At 42.3% G+C, this 17,853-nt stretch overlaps 8 protein-coding genes across 10 annotated transcripts; 7 read left to right on the forward strand and 1 right to left on the reverse strand.

Annotated features, from left to right (window-relative positions):
- The first annotated feature begins 21 nt into the window (after positions 1-21).
- Positions 22-2,864, forward strand: LOC145707195 (kinesin heavy chain-like). Of its 3 annotated transcripts, none has more exons than XM_081784685.1 (10): positions 22-262; positions 310-585; positions 630-949; positions 993-1,317; positions 1,356-1,468; positions 1,513-1,638; positions 1,818-1,845; positions 2,101-2,371; positions 2,418-2,685; positions 2,729-2,864. In XM_081784685.1, the coding sequence occupies exons 1-10, from the start codon at positions 22-24 to the stop codon at positions 2,801-2,803; spliced, it is 2,043 nt and encodes a 680-aa protein (XP_081640811.1). In that variant the 3' UTR covers positions 2,804-2,864. The 3 variants fall into 3 exon arrangements, with proteins under 3 accessions (XP_081640811.1, XP_081640813.1, XP_081640812.1); XM_081784687.1 differs by having other exon boundaries at positions 1,362-1,468; XM_081784686.1 differs by having other exon boundaries at positions 2,735-2,860.
- A 27-nt stretch (positions 2,865-2,891) lies between these two features.
- Positions 2,892-4,179, forward strand: LOC145707196 (E3 ubiquitin-protein ligase TM129-like). The gene is made up of 3 exons (XM_081784688.1): positions 2,892-3,896; positions 3,939-4,017; positions 4,085-4,179. The coding sequence occupies exons 1-3, from the start codon at positions 2,892-2,894 to the stop codon at positions 4,114-4,116; spliced, it is 1,116 nt and encodes a 371-aa protein (XP_081640814.1). The 3' UTR covers positions 4,117-4,179.
- A 28-nt stretch (positions 4,180-4,207) lies between these two features.
- On the forward strand, positions 4,208-6,398 carry LOC145706571 (protein numb homolog). Its single transcript, XM_081783989.1, has 6 exons — positions 4,208-4,411; positions 4,455-4,732; positions 4,775-5,005; positions 5,047-5,331; positions 5,377-5,794; positions 5,838-6,398. Exons 1-6 carry the CDS (start codon positions 4,208-4,210, stop codon positions 6,009-6,011), a joined length of 1,590 nt encoding a protein of 529 aa, XP_081640115.1. The 3' UTR covers positions 6,012-6,398.
- A 34-nt stretch (positions 6,399-6,432) lies between these two features.
- On the forward strand, positions 6,433-11,716 carry LOC145710358 (RNA-binding protein 28-like). The gene is made up of 8 exons (XM_081788095.1): positions 6,433-7,624; positions 8,656-8,842; positions 10,434-10,531; positions 10,617-10,778; positions 10,820-11,125; positions 11,172-11,351; positions 11,413-11,538; positions 11,578-11,716. The coding sequence occupies exons 1-8, from the start codon at positions 6,435-6,437 to the stop codon at positions 11,693-11,695; spliced, it is 2,367 nt and encodes a 788-aa protein (XP_081644221.1). The 5' UTR covers positions 6,433-6,434; the 3' UTR covers positions 11,696-11,716.
- LOC145710383 (uncharacterized) lies at positions 8,850-9,880 on the reverse strand. Its single transcript, XM_081788125.1, has 3 exons — positions 9,298-9,880; positions 9,020-9,255; positions 8,850-8,954 (listed from the first exon to the last, which is right to left on the reverse strand). Exons 1-3 carry the CDS (start codon positions 9,374-9,376, stop codon positions 8,916-8,918), a joined length of 354 nt encoding a protein of 117 aa, XP_081644251.1. The 5' UTR covers positions 9,377-9,880; the 3' UTR covers positions 8,850-8,915.
- Positions 11,717-11,750: 34 nt separating the features above from the next.
- LOC145710375 (protein unc-50 homolog) lies at positions 11,751-13,688 on the forward strand. The gene is made up of 6 exons (XM_081788115.1): positions 11,751-11,860; positions 11,903-11,969; positions 12,830-12,881; positions 12,922-13,157; positions 13,199-13,397; positions 13,441-13,688. The coding sequence occupies exons 1-6, from the start codon at positions 11,771-11,773 to the stop codon at positions 13,592-13,594; spliced, it is 798 nt and encodes a 265-aa protein (XP_081644241.1). The 5' UTR covers positions 11,751-11,770; the 3' UTR covers positions 13,595-13,688.
- On the forward strand, positions 13,652-15,873 carry LOC145710359 (2-hydroxyacyl-CoA lyase 2-like). Its single transcript, XM_081788096.1, has 3 exons — positions 13,652-13,857; positions 13,933-15,626; positions 15,668-15,873. Exons 1-3 carry the CDS (start codon positions 13,652-13,654, stop codon positions 15,748-15,750), a joined length of 1,983 nt encoding a protein of 660 aa, XP_081644222.1. The 3' UTR covers positions 15,751-15,873.
- On the forward strand, positions 15,867-17,800 carry LOC145710366 (heat shock factor protein-like). Its single transcript, XM_081788107.1, has 7 exons — positions 15,867-15,992; positions 16,036-16,247; positions 16,292-16,435; positions 16,478-16,750; positions 16,906-17,143; positions 17,196-17,486; positions 17,532-17,800. The coding sequence occupies exons 1-6, from the start codon at positions 15,899-15,901 to the stop codon at positions 17,471-17,473; spliced, it is 1,239 nt and encodes a 412-aa protein (XP_081644233.1). The 5' UTR covers positions 15,867-15,898; the 3' UTR covers positions 17,474-17,486; positions 17,532-17,800.
- The last annotated feature ends 53 nt before the right edge of the window (positions 17,801-17,853 follow it).

The following is a 17,853-nucleotide window of genomic DNA, read 5'->3' on the forward strand; positions in this document are numbered from 1 at the left end:
GACGAGAGCTATTCTTTAGAAATGAACTCAAATGGCGATAAGTCGGATGAAAAGTGCGCCGTCAAAGTTTACTGTCGATTTCGTCCTCTAAATCCTTCGGAGGAAGAAAGAAGAGATGAATTTCTACCTTCATTCCAGTCAAATTCTTCCGTTTCCTTTGCTGGAAAGACGTATACTTTCGATCATGTGTTCGATCCAGAGGTTGAACAGTCTGTTGTGTACGAGTCCGTCGCGTCCAAGCTCGTCGATGATGTTATTAAAGGTAACCATAGGCTAAATATTTAAACTGTAGCTAGTTGTTTTACTTAGGACAGAATGGTACTGTGTTTGCCTACGGACAAACAGCCTCTGGAAAGACTTACACAATGGAAGGGAGTGATGTTTTCCAGTCGTCTAAGAGCGGTATCATCCCGCGAGTGGCTCGAGGGCTCTTTCAGAAAATCTATGAACAGCCGGAGCATCTTGAATTCATCATCAAAATATCTTACGTTGAAATCTACTTGGATAAAATAAGAGATCTCCTCGACCCGAGTAGGGTTAATCTCCCCGTTCACGAAGACAGAGAGGGAACCTCTTTTGTCAAAGGTAGCTCTTTTTCGATACTCTTTTTCTTATGAAACCGTCTCTAGGGGCTACTGAGAGATTCGTGGCAAGCCCAGAAGAAGTCATGAGGATTATTGAAGAGGGAAAAAGCAATCGACAAGTTTCAGTGACAAATATGAATGAGCACTCGTCAAGAAGTCACTCACTCTTCTGCGTGCAAGTCAAGCAAACTTCGACATTTGGGGGAACAACTCTAAATGGAAAGCTGTATCTCGTAGATTTAGCTGGAAGCGAAAAAGTTGCAAAAACGGGTGCAGAGGGACAAACACTCGAAGAAGCCAAGCAAATAAACCTCTCTCTGTCGTCCCTGGGAAACGTCATCTGTGCTCTTGCAGACGGAAGAAAGGTGTGCTAAGCTTCAATGCTTTTTTTTGACTGATTTATTCTAGTCACACATTCCATATCGCGATTCTAAAATGACACGCATCTTGAAAGACTCGCTCGGTGGCAATTGTCGCACTTCGATTATCATTTGTTGCTCGCCGGCCGAGTTTAATAAGGATGAAACGCGATCGACACTGATGTTCGGTGTGCGCGCCAAAACAATCGAAAATTCCGTCCAAACCAATATTGAACTCACTGCTGAGCAGTGGAGAGTCAAATACGAAAAGCAGACCAAGAAACTTGAGAAGCTACAAAGAATGATCGATGGGGGCTCCGAAATCGAAGAAAGACCAGATCCAGAAGGCGCCAACGACACAATCAGTGTTAATGGTTTGTTGGTACATCCAGATGTTTTTATTATTTCGTAGAAATAGATCTGCACTACGAACGAATCTCCGAATTAGAGAAGAAAATCATGATCTTGTCAGAGGAGAAGCGGTCAGAAGAACAAGCCAAACAAAAAGCCTTGCAAGAAGTTCAGGTAGTTCAAATCCAAGCCGTTCAAAAACCATGAACACATTCTAGGACGTCATGCGGGCATTAGAAGAAGTGGCGTTATCTTACGACCAAAAGGCAGAACAAGCTTCAAAAACGGAACAGCTCCAGTTGCAGTTGGAAGAGGCGCAACTCAGATCCGAAAAGCTTTCGAATGTATTTATTATCCACATTTTATTATTTTTTCTAAAAGTGCTGACTTCTTTTGAAATTATTCGCAGAAGTCGCACTTTCCGTTATTACCGTAGGAGATTACAGCTTACCGCTCAAAACTCAAAAATAGCCGATTTCATCTTGAAACATTTACGTTGGGTAGAAAGTATTTATATCTTTAGGAGCTACAAACACGGCGTGACGACTTAGGTAACCTTCAATGTTTGTACATCAAGTATTCTTTATCTATATTGTATATTTGTCTTTTCATTGTCTCCCGTTATCAAATCGCAAAGCCAGCGAAGTCGTTGGCTAGCAAGTGTTACACAAACTATTTAAATTCTTCAACTCCGCTTTTGCCTTCAAAGACTCGCTCGAAAAGAGTGAGAAAAAATTCTTGGAATTCTTCAACATTGTTCTCAATAGACCTCTCATTCCGACAACCAATTCAAAGTTGTTGTTCAGATGTATTTCAACAGCAGGTTTACTCATTGGCGGCAGACATCGGTGACGAGCTTCTCGAATCCGGAGACAGCGAGATGGCGGACAAGCGAGTACTCGAAGAAGTTTTCACGCATCTAAGGCTGCAATTTCTGCAGCAGCGTTCCAGAATCAATGAATACGAGAACTTTGATCAATACCGTCTTGAGACTGATCGTCACATTCGAGCATCGATCGACTTGAGAGGCGTTGAGGAACAAGTCACTAAAGAACTAAATCAATTGCGTGGTCTGAGGTGATTACTTATTCTAGCACGCGCTTTTAACTTGCGTCAAATAAAGACGGAGTTTTCTTCACGACATCTCGAAAAAGCTAGTCTCCGCGAAATCGAGCGATTTGACGGACGTGATCAGCGGAGCGCATCCGCAAAAAATAAAGTTCTTGGAAGCGAATTTGGAGCAGTTGACATCTGCCCACAAGGCTCTAGTTAGAGAGAACTATGAATTAAAATCGCAAACACCCCGCCTCGAAGCACGCCTTAACGCCACCCTCAACCGTTGCAAAAAATTGGAACAGACACTCAAGCAACAAAAAGAACAGATAAGCAAGGTAGAGGAATAAGTTCTGCTCGTCTATTACAAATCTTAATTAGCTTCAGTCATCCATGATCATCTCAAGCAAACCAAGAGTCGTCAAGCCAATCTGCGGTGGGAATAAATGTCATTAAACTGCATGAGCTGCGTACATTGAAAACAAATAAATAGTAGTAACCAATATAATAAAGCCATACTTTTTCTTCAGAGAATATTTATGTTATGAGTCTTCTCGATTTTTTCCCTAAAGAAGGGTTTGTCTTCATAATGTTCGCCGTGATTTTTGTTAGGGGGATTTGTCTCAAATATTTGATTTTTATATCAAATCATAGTCTCTTAAATAGAGAGCATTTGTGTACAACTCCAAAAAGTGAGCCTAAAGATCTCAAAGGACTTGGGATCTCTGTTGAAGGGCTGTGTTCTCGCTGGCTAGGAGACAGGAGACTTAATTTCGTGCAGTATCAAATAAATAGATGCTTTGCAACGATGATCTTCCACAGTCTTTTGCCTGGTTTGTATTCCTGGCTCAGCTTGGAAGGTGATCTTCGCTGGTCAGCATTGCAGTTCGCTATCCTGCCCTTTCTTTTCACACTTGGCTATGTGTCCTTTTTTATCATGGAGCTAGCGATCAGTCCTCTTGATCGACAAATTCAACGTCTAAAGATTGTTGGGGAAAGTTACCTAGAGCTCCTGACGAAGATTAATTCCGAAATGACTTCCGGAAACAAATTTGAAAGTGAATCCGGGAACGTAATCGTTTCTCCTTCGTTTATCGTCAAACTGAGTCCTTATTCGATGAAGATCATCCGCAAACTTGACGCCCAGTTGAATGTTCTCCGTGTTTCAGAAGTTCCCTCGACGGAGAGAGGTGCCGAGCCCGAAACGAATATGACCGTAGAAGCAACCGGCTTGATGACCAGCCATGGCCAGACGAGTTTCAATATTTTCGTCAGAGCATCTGACATGGATCATTTAATTACGTATCTGGGCGACGACGTGGAGATCAACACACAAAATTTTGAGATTAATACTGTTTGGGACCGATTTCGTATGGCAGCGAAAGGAATTGTGGATACGAACGAAAAATTAGAGAAACGTGAATGCGACGAAGAAATGGAAATGTGTTTTGCCTGCGATATGAATAGATGCGATATCAGACTTGCGTCATGCGCCTGTGCTGCGATGTGGTGCTTCAGCTGCATCGTAAGAGTATTCGCATCGCACCAGGTAAGCTCCCTATTGACGAATCTAATTTCACACCTTTCTTAGGACGCAAAGAGAATTCCGAAAACGCAATGGCTGAGTGGATCTGCTCTTTGTCCACACTGTACGAAGGAATATAATATTCTAGGGACGTTTGAGCTTCGCTGAATATCTTTGTTTATTTATGAACATAATCAGCATCAAACTTCATATAGATATCCGATATTTCAATAATCAATCCTGAACGAATCTATCAATGAAAAATCTTCATCATATCTGTACCTTTTCAACGGAAAAATGTAGCTGTATTTTGTTTGAAATCGTGTAAATTTAGAATGAGTCTATTACATGATGACAGGCAAGACGATAATAGTCATCACAATGCGTCCTTTAGCAGGGGAAGCGGTCTGTTAAAATCTATCAGAAGAAGCTTCAGAAAGCGTAAGCCAAAGCCACCTCAACTGACAGCGGACGCCCAAAAGCCTGTAGAATGGCAAGACGACGAGAGGAAAGTGAACGATGGAACTTGTGAGTTTCGGGTACGTTTCTTTTCTTGATGACCAGTTTATAAAATTTTTCCAGGTTAAGTATCTGGGATGCGCTGAAGTCGCCGAACCACGTGGTATTCATCATTGTGAGGAAGCTGTGAAACGGCACAAGCTGAGAAGACAACGTAACAAACCCAGAGCTGTGTTGGTCATCTCGCCCGATGCTGTACGGCTGATAAAAGAAAAGAGCAAGCAACTAATACTCGACCAGTCGATTGAGAAGATATCTTTCTGTGCACCAGATAGCACTTATGAGGCCGCCTTTTCTTACATTTGCCGAGATGGTGCAACGAAAAGGTGGATGTGCTACAGGTTAGTGCAGAAACATGTCTACGCGGCTATCAAAAATTTTAGTTTTTCATCGATGACCAAAGAAGGTGAACGTTTATCGAATGCATTCGGTGCTGCCTTCAGAGCATGTTACGACAAAAAGAAAAGTCTCCAACTTGCAGAGAATAGAATCAGAGAAGAAACTTCGTTCATGAGCGAGCAGCCAGTAACTACAAAAGCGGAAATTATTGTTACAAAGCCTGAGAGTGATCCGGGCTATTGCGAGCCACCGAAAAGCGATAATTCTGAATCAAGGTTAGCTCTGCTGCCGTTACGGCGTTAACTTTTCAATCTAGCAAAGAGGAATCGAAGAAAATCAAGTTCGAGATCAAATCCTTACCGCGCCCTCAAGCTCCAGAAGAATTAAAAAGACAGCCAAGCTTTAAACTATTCGTGCCATCGAAAAATGCTTTCAAGACGTCGAGCTTACGGGAAGATAAACTACAAATTAATGTTGAAAAATTTCGAGGCCATCAAGTCCTTAACCCTGTACCTGAACTAGAGCCTGAAAATACAAAGCCAATACAAGCGGTGCAGCCTTTTAGACGGAATATTCTCCAAAGTCAAAGCATGCAAGTAATGTAAGTAATAAATGAAATTTTAATAAGAAGGTAAAATGTTTGAAGGCGTCCTGCTCCAAAGCCAATAGCGCAACCAATTCGCGAGAGTAACCCCTGGTCCACTCAAGAAGAGGAAAAGGATAAATTCCACTTCGAAAGCGCATTTCCCGCAGCAACTCGTGAAGAAGCCCCCTCGGTCACAGACGATGGCCAGTCGGAGGTTGGCTCGACTGATTGCTCCGGAGCGGGAGACCGATGGATTGAAAGTATATCCCGCGATGTAATTCCTTTGCTAAAGACTGGCGAGTCTGGATCTTCAGTGGGCATTTCTACGCCACGATTAAGCCAAAGAGGGAAAACTCCGCCTGTTATACCAGCTCGAAGTGGTTTCAATCGCTTTAACCCAGCTTACGCGAGCCAGCGAATGCCAAACTCGTACTCAGCTCCGACCGGCGCTTTCCAGAGAAGCTATAGTGTCCGATATGTAAGTAACTTTAGTCGATAAAAAACGCTCATTTCACACAAAGACTGGATCGGCTGGTATGTCGTCAACCTCGAGCTCACCGAATCCTTTCCAAGATGCCCCCTTCCCGGACTTTTCCTCCCAGTGGGAAGCTCTTGGCCAAAAACGTACCCCGAGCTCGTTAAACACCAGTACTAGTGAAACACCAAAAAATGGACCGCCCTTTTTATCTATTTAACGCCTCTACTTTTCTCTTTGTCCTCTAACCACATGTTTACCTCACTCACCCACAGGATAAAGTGAATTCGCTCATATCTCTTACTTCTGTTTCTGATTAAGTGGCCTTATGGTGAGATAAATAATTTTTTCAAATGATTTTCTTCGAATGATGCAATTTGACACTATGTAGATTTTCCGTGTACGTTCAGAACACAGCATTCCTCCCTCTGTTTCCAATTAATATTTCAGATAATTTAATTTCTTTCACTTCTCTCTATAATATAGAGTCTATATTCAGGTTATGGATATACTGTACTTCTTTCAATCTTCGATTTACCCGCTGTTTTCTTCGCTGAATATGAGTATTCTTTGTATTTACAATTGTCTTTTGCAATTATTGATAACAATTTAAAAGTCATTTCTTATATTGTCAATTTCAGAAATGGGCATCAAAGAGCGCAGGGCGAAATTTCAGGACAAGAAATCGTTAGTCAAGCCTAACAGTGGAAAACCAAAAGGAAAGTCCAAACCATTTTCAAAGAAATTTGCTGGAGGAAAAGACCAGAAAAGTGATTCCAAATTCACGCAGAAGAGAAATGATGGAAAGTTTAAGACAAAAAGACAGTTTCCGGAAACGAATGAGGACCTCGAAGAAGCTTCTGTGAAAGAAGAGAAAGACTTAAAATCCGAAGTGAAGGAAGAAGCGAAGAGTGAATCGGGCAAAGTTTACAAAGTGTCTATTTCCGGATTGAAGAGCCCATCTTTTGCAGCCCTCCGCGAACTGACCAAGAAAAACAACATCGTTACCGACGAATTTGAAATCAACGAAGACTCCGTGACGATCGCATATAAAGCAAAGAAACACGCGTTGAAAGCGTGCAACGTCCTCTGTGGACTCGAGTACGAAGGAAGCAGTATCCACGCGTCACTGGTCGGAGATAACGATGCAAAGAAAGCTAGAAGAACGCGGCTTATCATTCGAAACCTCCCTTGGTCATGTACGGAAGAGAAACTGAAAAATGTCTTCCACAAGTTCGGAGCGGTTACGGAAGTCAAGATTCCGCTCAAAGCCGACGGGAAAATGAGGGGCTTTGGATTCGTCCAGTTTACACACGGACATGAAAGCGCAAAAGCTGTGAAGGCGGTAAGGGAAATTGATAACAGACGGGTTGCTGTAGATTGGTGTCTTCCCAGAGAAGATTATCAGGCAGAAAATAAAGAAACGAGCGAGACGACGGAACCTCAAGAAGACAATGACTCATCAGATGAAGAAGAGGAGCCAACTAACGACGAAGATGATGAAAACAAAATCGCTCCGATCGGAACAATGTCATCGACAGAAGAAGAGGACTCTTCAGACGAAGAGGAAGAGGTCATTGACGAAGCACCTCAAAATCGAGTGAAAACGAAACCAGAAAAGAAGCAAAAAAAGGTTGAGGTCGACACATCAGACGTGACAGAAGGCCGCTCTGTTTTTCTGCGGAATTTGCCATTCGACGCTTCTATGGAGGATTTAGAAGAACTTGTCAAGCCTTACGGAAAAGCGGTAAAGGTCTCTATCGTCAAGAATGAAGTCGGCGTTTCAAAAGGAGTTGCTTTCGTTGAGTTCGAAACAAAAGACGAAGCTGACAAGTAAGAATCTTAACAGTCTTCTTTTTCATGTAACATTTCCTCTAGAGATGAATTACCATAAGAATTTTTCGGGCAAAAAAATTTTTTTTGAGATATTGGTATATTCTGAAAGTCCAAGTCAAAATTAGTCGATTCCCAAATTTCTAGGGCTCAATGACGTCATTATGACGTCATTTATGATGAATAAATGTCCGAAAAGGCTCCAAATTCATGAAACTTTGGAACGCTTTTTGAGGCTGTTTTTGCTGGAAATAGATTTTTCTATTGATGGCATGTTGTTCGCCATCAAAAACTACGTAGGGACCCGAGGTTTATTTTTCGAACCGACCGGTTTCAAAAATTGAACCGGTCGGTAATGGTTGATATTCAATGGTTTGATCCCGGGTCCCTACGTAGTTTTGGTCGATACTGAATATGTAACGAATGTAACGAATGTAACGAGTTTGCTGACAATGTAACGAAAACGGAGACATGTTGTTTTTTTGTTAGCTGATTCTAGAAACTTTTTCTAAAGAGCGATCTTGGGGAGTTTTACTTTATTCAACAATTGAATATATCGAAAAGAGCAAAAAAAGACAAAAAGAATGCAGAATAGCATAAATATGGTAGATTCGTTTTCCAAACCTGCTCTGAATGATTAAAAACGCCCGCTCCGCGGGTAAATTTGTAGGAAACTCAAGGGGATGAAATAAGATAAACAAAAAATCTCTAGAATTTTACTGACAATGTAACGAGAAAAAGACATGTTTTTGAGTTTTCGTTACATTCGTTACATTCGTTACATATTCAGTACCGTCGGTAGTTTTTCATGGAAAATCCGAATCCGTCGAGAAAAATAAAATTAAAAAACGTTTTCGGCTCGAAAAAGCGTTCCAAAGACAAAATTTTCAAATCAGCCCGATGACGTCATAATGACGTCATCTGACCCTAGAATTTGGTGATTCTGTATAACTTTTTACGGGCTTTCAGAATATACCAATATCTCAAAAAAAATTTTTTTGCCCGAAAAATTCTTATGGTAATTCATCTAGAGTTGTCGTACATACGAAGGAGCTCTCCCTAAATGGACGAGCCGTCTTCGCCAGAACGGCCTTGCCTCAATCCACCGTCGAAAATATGAGAAAAGTAAAGGAAATAGAAAAGAATGCAAAGAACGACAAACGCAACCTTGCTCTGGCGAAGGAAGGCGAAATTCGCGAGGGCTCAAAAGCATGGAACGTAAGTAAAAAGATATATCTGTTTATTGGATGTGATTTTCTCCAGAAAATATAAGCTTTGCTGGCAGTTTCGCTTACTTGAGCTGTTTCAGCAGGCCGGCTCGCCGTAGACCCTTAAAAGTAAAATTAAAAAATAAAGTTACAAGTAAAGTTAGCCTGTTCGTAAGACGGAACGTACCTTGACCGCGTAGTTGGTTGCGATGAAATAGTAGGGCCATTTAACGGGAGCGATAATAAATTCGTAGATCACCCATGTTGCTGCTAAGTCGATCAGAAACTTCTTTGTCAAATATTGATCGGGAATTTTGACTGGCGAGTATTTCATTAGCACTTGCATGAACTTGGGAGGTTCGCTTTCTTCGCCTTCTTTCGGCAGGTGATGATCGACATCGATTCCCAAATTCCGAATCCATGCTTGGAAGAAAATTTTACCTCATTCGCGAGTAAGCGACTTACGTTGATCAAGAGTTTGACGGGTGAACTCGGATATGTCTTCGTAGCCGAACTTGGAGGGCAAATGGTAGCATAGGTACATGAGAGGCGTGAAAGAGCCGAATTTGATAACTAGAAATACGCTTCCATTTTGTGCCAGAAAGCGTCGTGAGTTTTTCCATCTTTCTACTAAAGAACCAGAATTTCGCAGCGTCGATTGCCGAATTGGATTAACTATCCTTCAACTGATTCTCCACTTTTACTCAAGTCGTGAAAATAAAGTAAAAAGATGAAATGCTAATTTGACTGAGAACGAAGTTGGTTTCAATTCACTTGAAAATGAAAAATGGAGACATTCCTCGTGAAAATAGGCCTTCTTGATAAAACAGCTCTATTCATTTTTTCGCCTTCCTCTGCTGCACAATCCTATGAGTAATTAGGAGCTCAATGACTCACGGACTCACTCGAGCGTCGTTTCCTCAAACTAATCGATGCACACAATGTGGAATCGAAAATAAATACAGCTATCTAGAATTCATTTTTTAGAGTATTTCCACTAGTTGGAAACTTTGCAATGTTAAGAAATTAGAAAATTTTTTTTTTTGATTTTTTTTAGTAAGGATCTACGGAAGAGTTTTTTCTTGTTTTCAGATGAGTAATGTAGTGAACTTTGGGAGTAGAATGGATCGCGTATTGTTGGCTGTGGAGGTGTCATTAGGGCGCTGAGGTAACTGGGCTTCGTGAAGCTTCTCGAAGGAATTATTGCGCTGTGACGTGAGCGCGCGCCGCCGCCGCTTATCTCCGAAACCCCAGCTTTTACTCCCGCTTTCCCCAATCGTCTAGAACAACCCAAAATCGTCACTTGCCCCATTTTCTTTTGTCTCAGAGTGCCCTCCGAACTTTCTAAGAAAATTTGCCTTGGGCCAGGTACTTACTCAAAACAGCGCTTACTTCCATGAATCTGTCAAAATGAACTCGATTATTTTTACTTCAAAATTGAATATCTAACTCAGGGGTACTCTACAGTGATAACTTTTTTTTTGCGGAGTTATATCGTTAAGAACTGATGAAGAATTCCTTGTTTTTTTTTACTTCAAATATAATGTAAAGATTTCTGGGGATAATAACATTCATTTTTATAGTTAACATTCTTTTCTTAGGAAATTTCCGAGCAAGACAGAGCTCGTAGACAAAAGTTCGCGGAACTCAAGTTTCAAAAGCTTAAAAATGTGGAGAACTTTGTCGATTCCTCGAAAATAGGAAGGGCTAGGCAAATTGTTAATTATTAATTAGATTTTTATTTTTACATAAAGTATTAAAAGTTTTCATTTTTCAAGCCTCAAAGTTATTCATAATATTCCGAAGAGCTTTAGCGAAGAGGATGTTCATTTGCTCGCCCGAAAGGCGGCGAACGGAGACATTAAAAAGGAAGTGGGAAAGAAAAAATGTAAAACAGTATCGTGCCATCTCATGCGAAGCACTGACCCTGAAGAGCAGAACCAAAGGTGGATCGATACTCTTCTTATGTAATTTCTTAAATTTGTAGCCTCGGCTTTGCTTTCATCAAATTTCAACGCGAGGCAGACGCGATGAAAGCGCTTAGAATCCTGAACAATCATCCGACGGCGTTTTTCGACGACAAACGACCGATCGTTGAGTTCGCCGTCGAGAACGCAAAAGCCTTGAAGATATTGGCGGATAGGAAGGAACGTAACTCGAAGAAGATCGAACTGAGGAAGAAGATGGAGGCGATGAATGTAGACGAACCAGAGCCGGGCCAGATTCCAAAGCGAAAACGACCGTGGCAGATCGCTCGCGAAGAGCGGAAGAAAAAGCGACGGGCGGCTAGACTGTAACAATTTTATCGGAATGCCATCTGGCTGAAACTCATATTTAAGTGAAGCAGCGGGAGATCAGGACGGTACGTCTGCGGAGGCAAAGATCAATGAAACGAAAAGCGAACCATCTCAACCGAAGAATTCGTCGTTGAAAAAGAAGACATCTCCGAAAGAGTCAGCTAAAACTGATGAATATGATTCAAAGCCGGAGTACGGTGGAATGACGGTTCAGCGAGGAATAGGAATGGGTTTACTCGACTGACCGGCTCAATTAATGAGATAACAGTTGAGAAACCTAAACAGCTGGTCAACTGAAGCGACCAAAACATTCGGGAACGAAAATTCGAGCTCGTGACAAAGGAAAGATTACTCTTCAGCGACAGCAAGAGCGGAAGCTCAAACGGAAGGAAAACCTGAAGAAGCTGAGGTATTTGATTTACTCTCATTGTTAGTTAATGTTTTATAGTGTATCTGTTAAAAAGGAAAAAGGCGTGAAACCGAAAGAACGGAAGGAAGATCAGTCCTTTGACTCGTTGGTTGCAAATTATAAAAGCAAAATTTCAGCTGGTCTGAAGCTCTTGTAAAATATAATCTGCCTGAGTTAATGATTGACACTGACCATGAATTCGTTTGTAGAATGCCAACGGCGAGAGTTTGAGATGCCGTTGAGTGTGAAATCGGGATATTCGGCAACGTCGTCAGCATATACTCCGAACTGCACTCCGAAGCCAAAAGATGCCCTTCTCAAGGTTCATTTTATTCTGATAAACGACGCTTCAACCGAGCTTTAGGTGTGGAAGTTCTGCAGGAGACTGCTTTACGTTCGCCAGATGGACTTCCAATATGCTCTTTGCAGGGGTGACCATTTGGGCATTGGGCAAATCGGGCAATTTTCGGGCAAAAACGCTTTTGGGCGGGTATTTGGTCGGCTCAACGCCTGAAAATAGGCTGGGCAACATGGGATACGTCGGGCATTTGGGCATTTTCTGGGCAGTTGGGCACCATTGGGCAGCTGGGCAAATGCCCACCGGGGAAAATCACGAACGTGGGCGTTTTCCTGCCCGCTTATTGGTCGTTAAGCTCGCAAAGAAAAAAAAGATATAAGGAGAAGGTTCTGCAAGGGTGTGTGAAGTGGACCTCAATGGTTAGCTGTCTACCTTTGACCTCCTGATCCTTTTATGAAAATATCCACCCCGTTAACTCGACTTTTTTGCGGAGATGGTTCTGCAAGGGTCTGTGAAGTGCACCTTGAAGGTTAGCTGTCTACGGTAGACTCTACCCTTGACCTCCAGATCCTTTTTATCCCTTATTTTTGAACCCCTTGTTCGAGACGGTTATGCAAGAGTGTGTGAAGTGGACCTTTATGGTTAGCTGTCTATTCTTGACAACCGGACGGAACTTTTACATAATTATTTTTTCGACCCCTTTTAAATATTTTTCAAACCTTTCAAGAGCCTTTTTTTGCTTAAAATTCGTTCAATCACTTCAACTGAAACAAATTATTAAAAGAAAAGTAAAAAAGAAAAGTTTTAAGAAGCCTGAAATGCCGGGAAAATTTTTGCCCGAAAAATTGCCCAATCGCCCGATTGGGCATTCTGGGCACATTGGACTGGTCGGGCATTTGGTGGGCCCGGGTCTTGATTTTTGGTATTGGGCGGGCAATTGGTCGGCCCGACGATAATTTTTTGCCCAAATGGTCACCCCTGCTCTTTGGCAAGTGCACAAATTGCTAACATGTCCGCAGAAGCTTTACGTCGACTTCCAATACAGGTAAGCGTTTCTGATTCATCCATCACTAAAGAAACTCAAGAAAAACAACAAAAGGTCAATTCGCTCGAGATGATCCTGCCTTTCTCGTCATGTTGGCGTTAACATTCATTATTCTTACGCTCAGTTTCGGTGTTCTTACAAGTCTCCCGATTCGGGACATGCTATTTGTGATGTTTTGGCTCGTTGGGATCGATTGTATTGGCTGCGGCATGTTGGTTGCAACATTCTTCTGGTTTATTGGAAATAAATTTCTTCTGTCACATCCCCGTTCAAGAGGTATTTGGATTGATATTTTTTGATTTACTTTTTTCGCTCAGGCAACGACTTGGAGTGGGGCTTTTGTTTCGATGTACACTTAAACTCTTTCTATCCCTTTCTGATAATTCTTCACGGTGCTCAACTGCCGTTTCTTTGGCTCATCAACGGAAGCGAAAACTTCCTGCCCATACTTCTCGGAAACAGTTTTTGGCTTGTCTCTCTAACTTATTACTGGTACATTACTTTCCTCGGCTACAAGTAAGTTCGCGTCTGATCTTCACAAAGCTAACTTTCTGTTTAGTATTCAGCCGAATCTACAAAAAAGTACAGTATATCTGCTTCCATTGGTGCCTATAGCCTTATCTTTTGTATTATCATGCATTTTCCGATTGAACTGGACGTCTGGTATGGTCAGTTTCTATCAACATCGAATAGGCCACACGCCGAGCAACTAACAACGACGATCTCATACTATTCAACTTTTAACTCTTGTACCCCTACTAGCCAAGGACATGTCTTCATATTACTCCTTACAGTGCAAAGCATTCACACTTCGCTTTTCGCATTCTGTCCAGAGTCGGAAATTCATAACTTGTTCAATCTGTCTACTGGATCGAATCAGAAAATATGATGGAACAAAAGATCCATTAAGAATGTCGTCGACGCTTCGGCGCTTTCGACAGATATGCAGTCGAACGTGGAAAACCTCTAATCTAAGGTGAGCGTTAAACACCCTTGTTATTAACAAGCTGTTACTATATTTAATTATCGTCTTCTTACATTTCCGTCTTAGGCGTATCATGTCTTATGCTATGATGCCTGCTCCGAATCTGAGCGAAAAACGACACGGCGGGAACGTCGTGGCGAGCGTTTTGAAGGCGAATGCTGTTGATTCCATCTTTGTGCTCTCCGGCGGACATGTCTCACCAATATTTGTCGGCTGCGAAGAACTCGGAATACGCGTGATCGACACACGAAATGAGTCAAATGCAGTGTTTGCAGCCGATGCGAATGCTCGACTAACCGGCGGCATCGGGGTAGCTGTTGTTACTGCTGGCCCGGGTGTTACCAACACGGTTACAGCGCTGAAAAACGCTCAAATGGCGGGAAGCCCCGTTCTACTTCTCGGTGGCGCTGCGGCGACTTTGCTGAAGGGGAGAGGGGCCCTTCAAGACATCGAGCAACTGGATGTTCTGAGAACTGTGTGCAAGGAAACGTTTACTGTCTCCACTGTGCGCGACATTGTACCAACACTACACAGTGCGATTGAATGCGCGATTTCTGGCAATCCTGGACCGGTGTTCGTTGAATTGCCGATCGACACTCTTTACCCGATGGAGATGGCACAAAGTGAGCTAAACCCGCCTACTGGTAATACTGCAGGAGCGAAAGTTGTGAAACTTTTTCTGGACGCTTACATTCACAATCTCTTCACGCGAGGATTCGACAACTCAGCTTCGATGATTACTCCGAGAGCTCTTCCAATTTCAGAAGGGGCCGTAGAGGATGCGAAGTCGTTACTCCTCCAAGCTAAACGGCCTGTCTTCGTTCTTCAATCACAGACAGTTCTTCAACCGTCAAAGCTTCATCATCTCGCTGATCTTCTTGAGAAGACCGGCGCTCCAGTTTTTCTCGGAGGAATGGCCAGAGGATTATTAGGTGGCGAATCTACTGTTCAATGTCGACACGCACGTGGAAATGCTCTGAAAGAAGCCGATGTAATCTTTTTGTGCGGAGTTCCACCCGATTTTCGTCTTAATTACGGCAGAAACCTCCCAAAATCTGCGAAAATCGTCACAATAAATCGTGACCCTGACGCGTTAAAGCAGAACACTGATCTTTTCTGGAAGCCGAAGATGGCTGTTAACGCGGACCCAGCTGATTTCATGATTGCTCTCCTTGAGAAATGTCCATCTAATGTCGCACCAGAGTGGCTTGAGACATGCAAAAATCGAGACGATGATCGTGACGAAGAAATAGCTGAGAAAGCGTCATCACCCGCGACTGATGGAATTAATCCAATTCATTTGTTTAGGGAGCTTGACTCTATTCTGCCAGACGATACCATCCTTATCGCCGATGGTGGTGACTTTGTTGGTACTGGTAGCTACATCTTACGTCCTAGAGCTCCTCTTAGCTGGCTTGACCCAGGTGCTTACGGTACACTCGGTGTTGGAGGTGGATTCGCACTTGGTGCGGCGGCGGCTTTTCCTGATCGTCCAGTTCTTATTGTCTACGGTGATGGGTCCTGCGGGTATTCCTTGATTGAGGTGGATTCGATCAAACGACTTGGCTTCGATAATATCCACTGTATTATTGGCAACGATGGCCGATGGAATCAAATCCTTCGCGCTCAGGAACAATTACTCGGTTCTCCAGTTGCTAACATGCTCGAGCGATCGGAATATGAAAAAATTGCCCATGCGTTTGGAGCAGATGGGATCAAACTTGGGCCGGAGGACAAGGATCTAGCTCTAACTTTCTCAAGTATATAACATTTTCACTTTTTAAACTCATATCGTGATTAGAAATTTTGAAGTCAGGCAAACCGACGGTTATCAACGCGCTCCTTGGGTCGACCGATTTCAGAGATGGCTCAATATCAGTGTAACTCAAAGTGCGGCACTATTCGACATTATTTGCAGTTCGTTCAAAGCTTTTAATTCATATAATTTTGTTTTCTGATTCTTCAATTCTTCCTTCTTGATTTCTGATAGAAATTAATTCCTTCTAATTATTTGACGAGCATTTATTCAAGAATGACGTCTCGGGTTAACGATTTGCGACAACTGCTTAATGATGCACAGAGACCTGATGGACAGGATCCTGATTACAACCGCAGTGAAAGTCAAAGTGAGTTTTGATCGGTAACATAGTACCTCATTGTTTGAAATAGATTCTACAGCGAATCCTCCGCCAGCATTTCTGACGAAATTATGGCAGTTAGTCAATGAAGGCGATCCAGATCTTGTTGGATGGTCTGAGAGTGGAAAATCCTTCATTGTTAAAGACCAAAATCTCTTCGCAAAGAGAGTCTTGCCCAACTATTTCAAGCACCAAAAAATGAATAGTTTCGTAAGACAGCTCAACATGTACGGATTCAAAAAGGTAGAGACAACAGCTTTTAGTCGCAAAGTCTATTTATTCCAAAGGTTCCGAAGATGACCGAAGGCACACTTCACACGGTTGACTACGAAATGATAGAGTTTCAAAATGAACTCTTCGTTCGTGGCAAGCCCGACCTGATCGCCAAGATACGACGAAAGGACGCAAAGCCTCGTCCTATGGTCACTCAGGTACATTCCTTGATAGATATGTGACAAGTAACTCTAATTCAGAATAAACACGTAACGGACCTCTTGGAGGATCTTCAAGATCAACAGCGACAGACCCACCGTGACTTCGAGCGCTTGAAGGAGAAAAATTCTGACCTCTGGCGACAGGTTTCCACTCTGCGTAAGAAACATGATAAGCAGCAGGATACCGTAAATCGGCTCATAAGCTTCATGATTCACTACATCCAGCAGAGTCCGGTAAGTCCCGGTGGCAATCACCAGAACTTTCCTCAAGTCCAATCAAACAAACAGGTGCCTCAAATAGAACATGAAAAGGTACAGTGATTACATTTACATCTCGCATGGATGAAAGCAACTTCTTACCCTATAAATTTCAAGAAGATTGCTTTCATCGCACTCATTTATTGTTAATTAAAGACCACAGTGCATGTTTTCCGTAATTTAAAGAATGCTCATAACCCTTCTTTCAGTCAAATCAACTACAACTTGGTCAGAAACGGAGCGCTCTTGCACTCACCAATGGCGCCAGCGATGGAAACGAAGGACCGTACAAAATGGTCCGCTCAAACGATTACGTTACTGAGTCAATCCCGAAAATAGCTCCTGAATCTCCATTGACAAGTGCTCTCCGATCCACGCGTGGCCCTGTTTCGCTCGAAGATGACGATTACGGAAATTCTAACACCTATTTTCTGAAAGCTTCATCTGGTGATTTATCTTTTCTTGACGAAATATAATAACATTTCTTTACAAAATACAGAAAACGCTATCATGAGTTCTGATCCAAACGCACCTGAAATCCAAGAAATCATTTCCGATAAGCCAACGCATTACAATCTCGAGTTGGTTGACTCTCCTTCCACGTCGGGCAACTTCGACCAGAACGGAGACCCCATCAAGGACATTGAAGGGTCAATCCAACGTCAGGAGACTACTCTGTCGAACATTATCACCAACATTATGAGCGAAGGGCAGCAGGGCGACAGTTTCTCCTTCGATGCCTCTGAGATGAACTTCGATGATTTCGCAGCTGGCTAAGTATCTGTCGAAGGTTAGAATCCAATTAATTTGAAGAGATCTTCAGTATCACTTTCAGTGTTTGCAGGAAGAGTTCGAATGATCGCGAGTCAAGAATGCTTCAATCTTCACTGTCCTGTCATCCCTGACGTCTATTTCAGACCTTTTTATGGCTGTACAAAAATCAATTCATTTGGGTATCTTATTGCTAGATAGAGTACTCCCCGATTAACGGATATTATAATGTACTGTGAAATATTTTATAAAAAAAAAAACTGCTGAACATCTCCATCGTAATAACCTAAACTATTTCATGATTCAATAAATTCTCCTTCACATAAAATCAAATTACTCGTATGTCTATGCATAAACCTCAAAAGCTTTGATTTTCAACATTATAT

This window comes from Oikopleura dioica, chromosome XSR, assembly GCF_907165135.1.
Source record: "Oikopleura dioica chromosome XSR, OKI2018_I68_1.0, whole genome shotgun sequence".
In the NCBI taxonomy this organism is placed as follows: domain Eukaryota; kingdom Metazoa; phylum Chordata; class Appendicularia; order Copelata; family Oikopleuridae; genus Oikopleura; species Oikopleura dioica.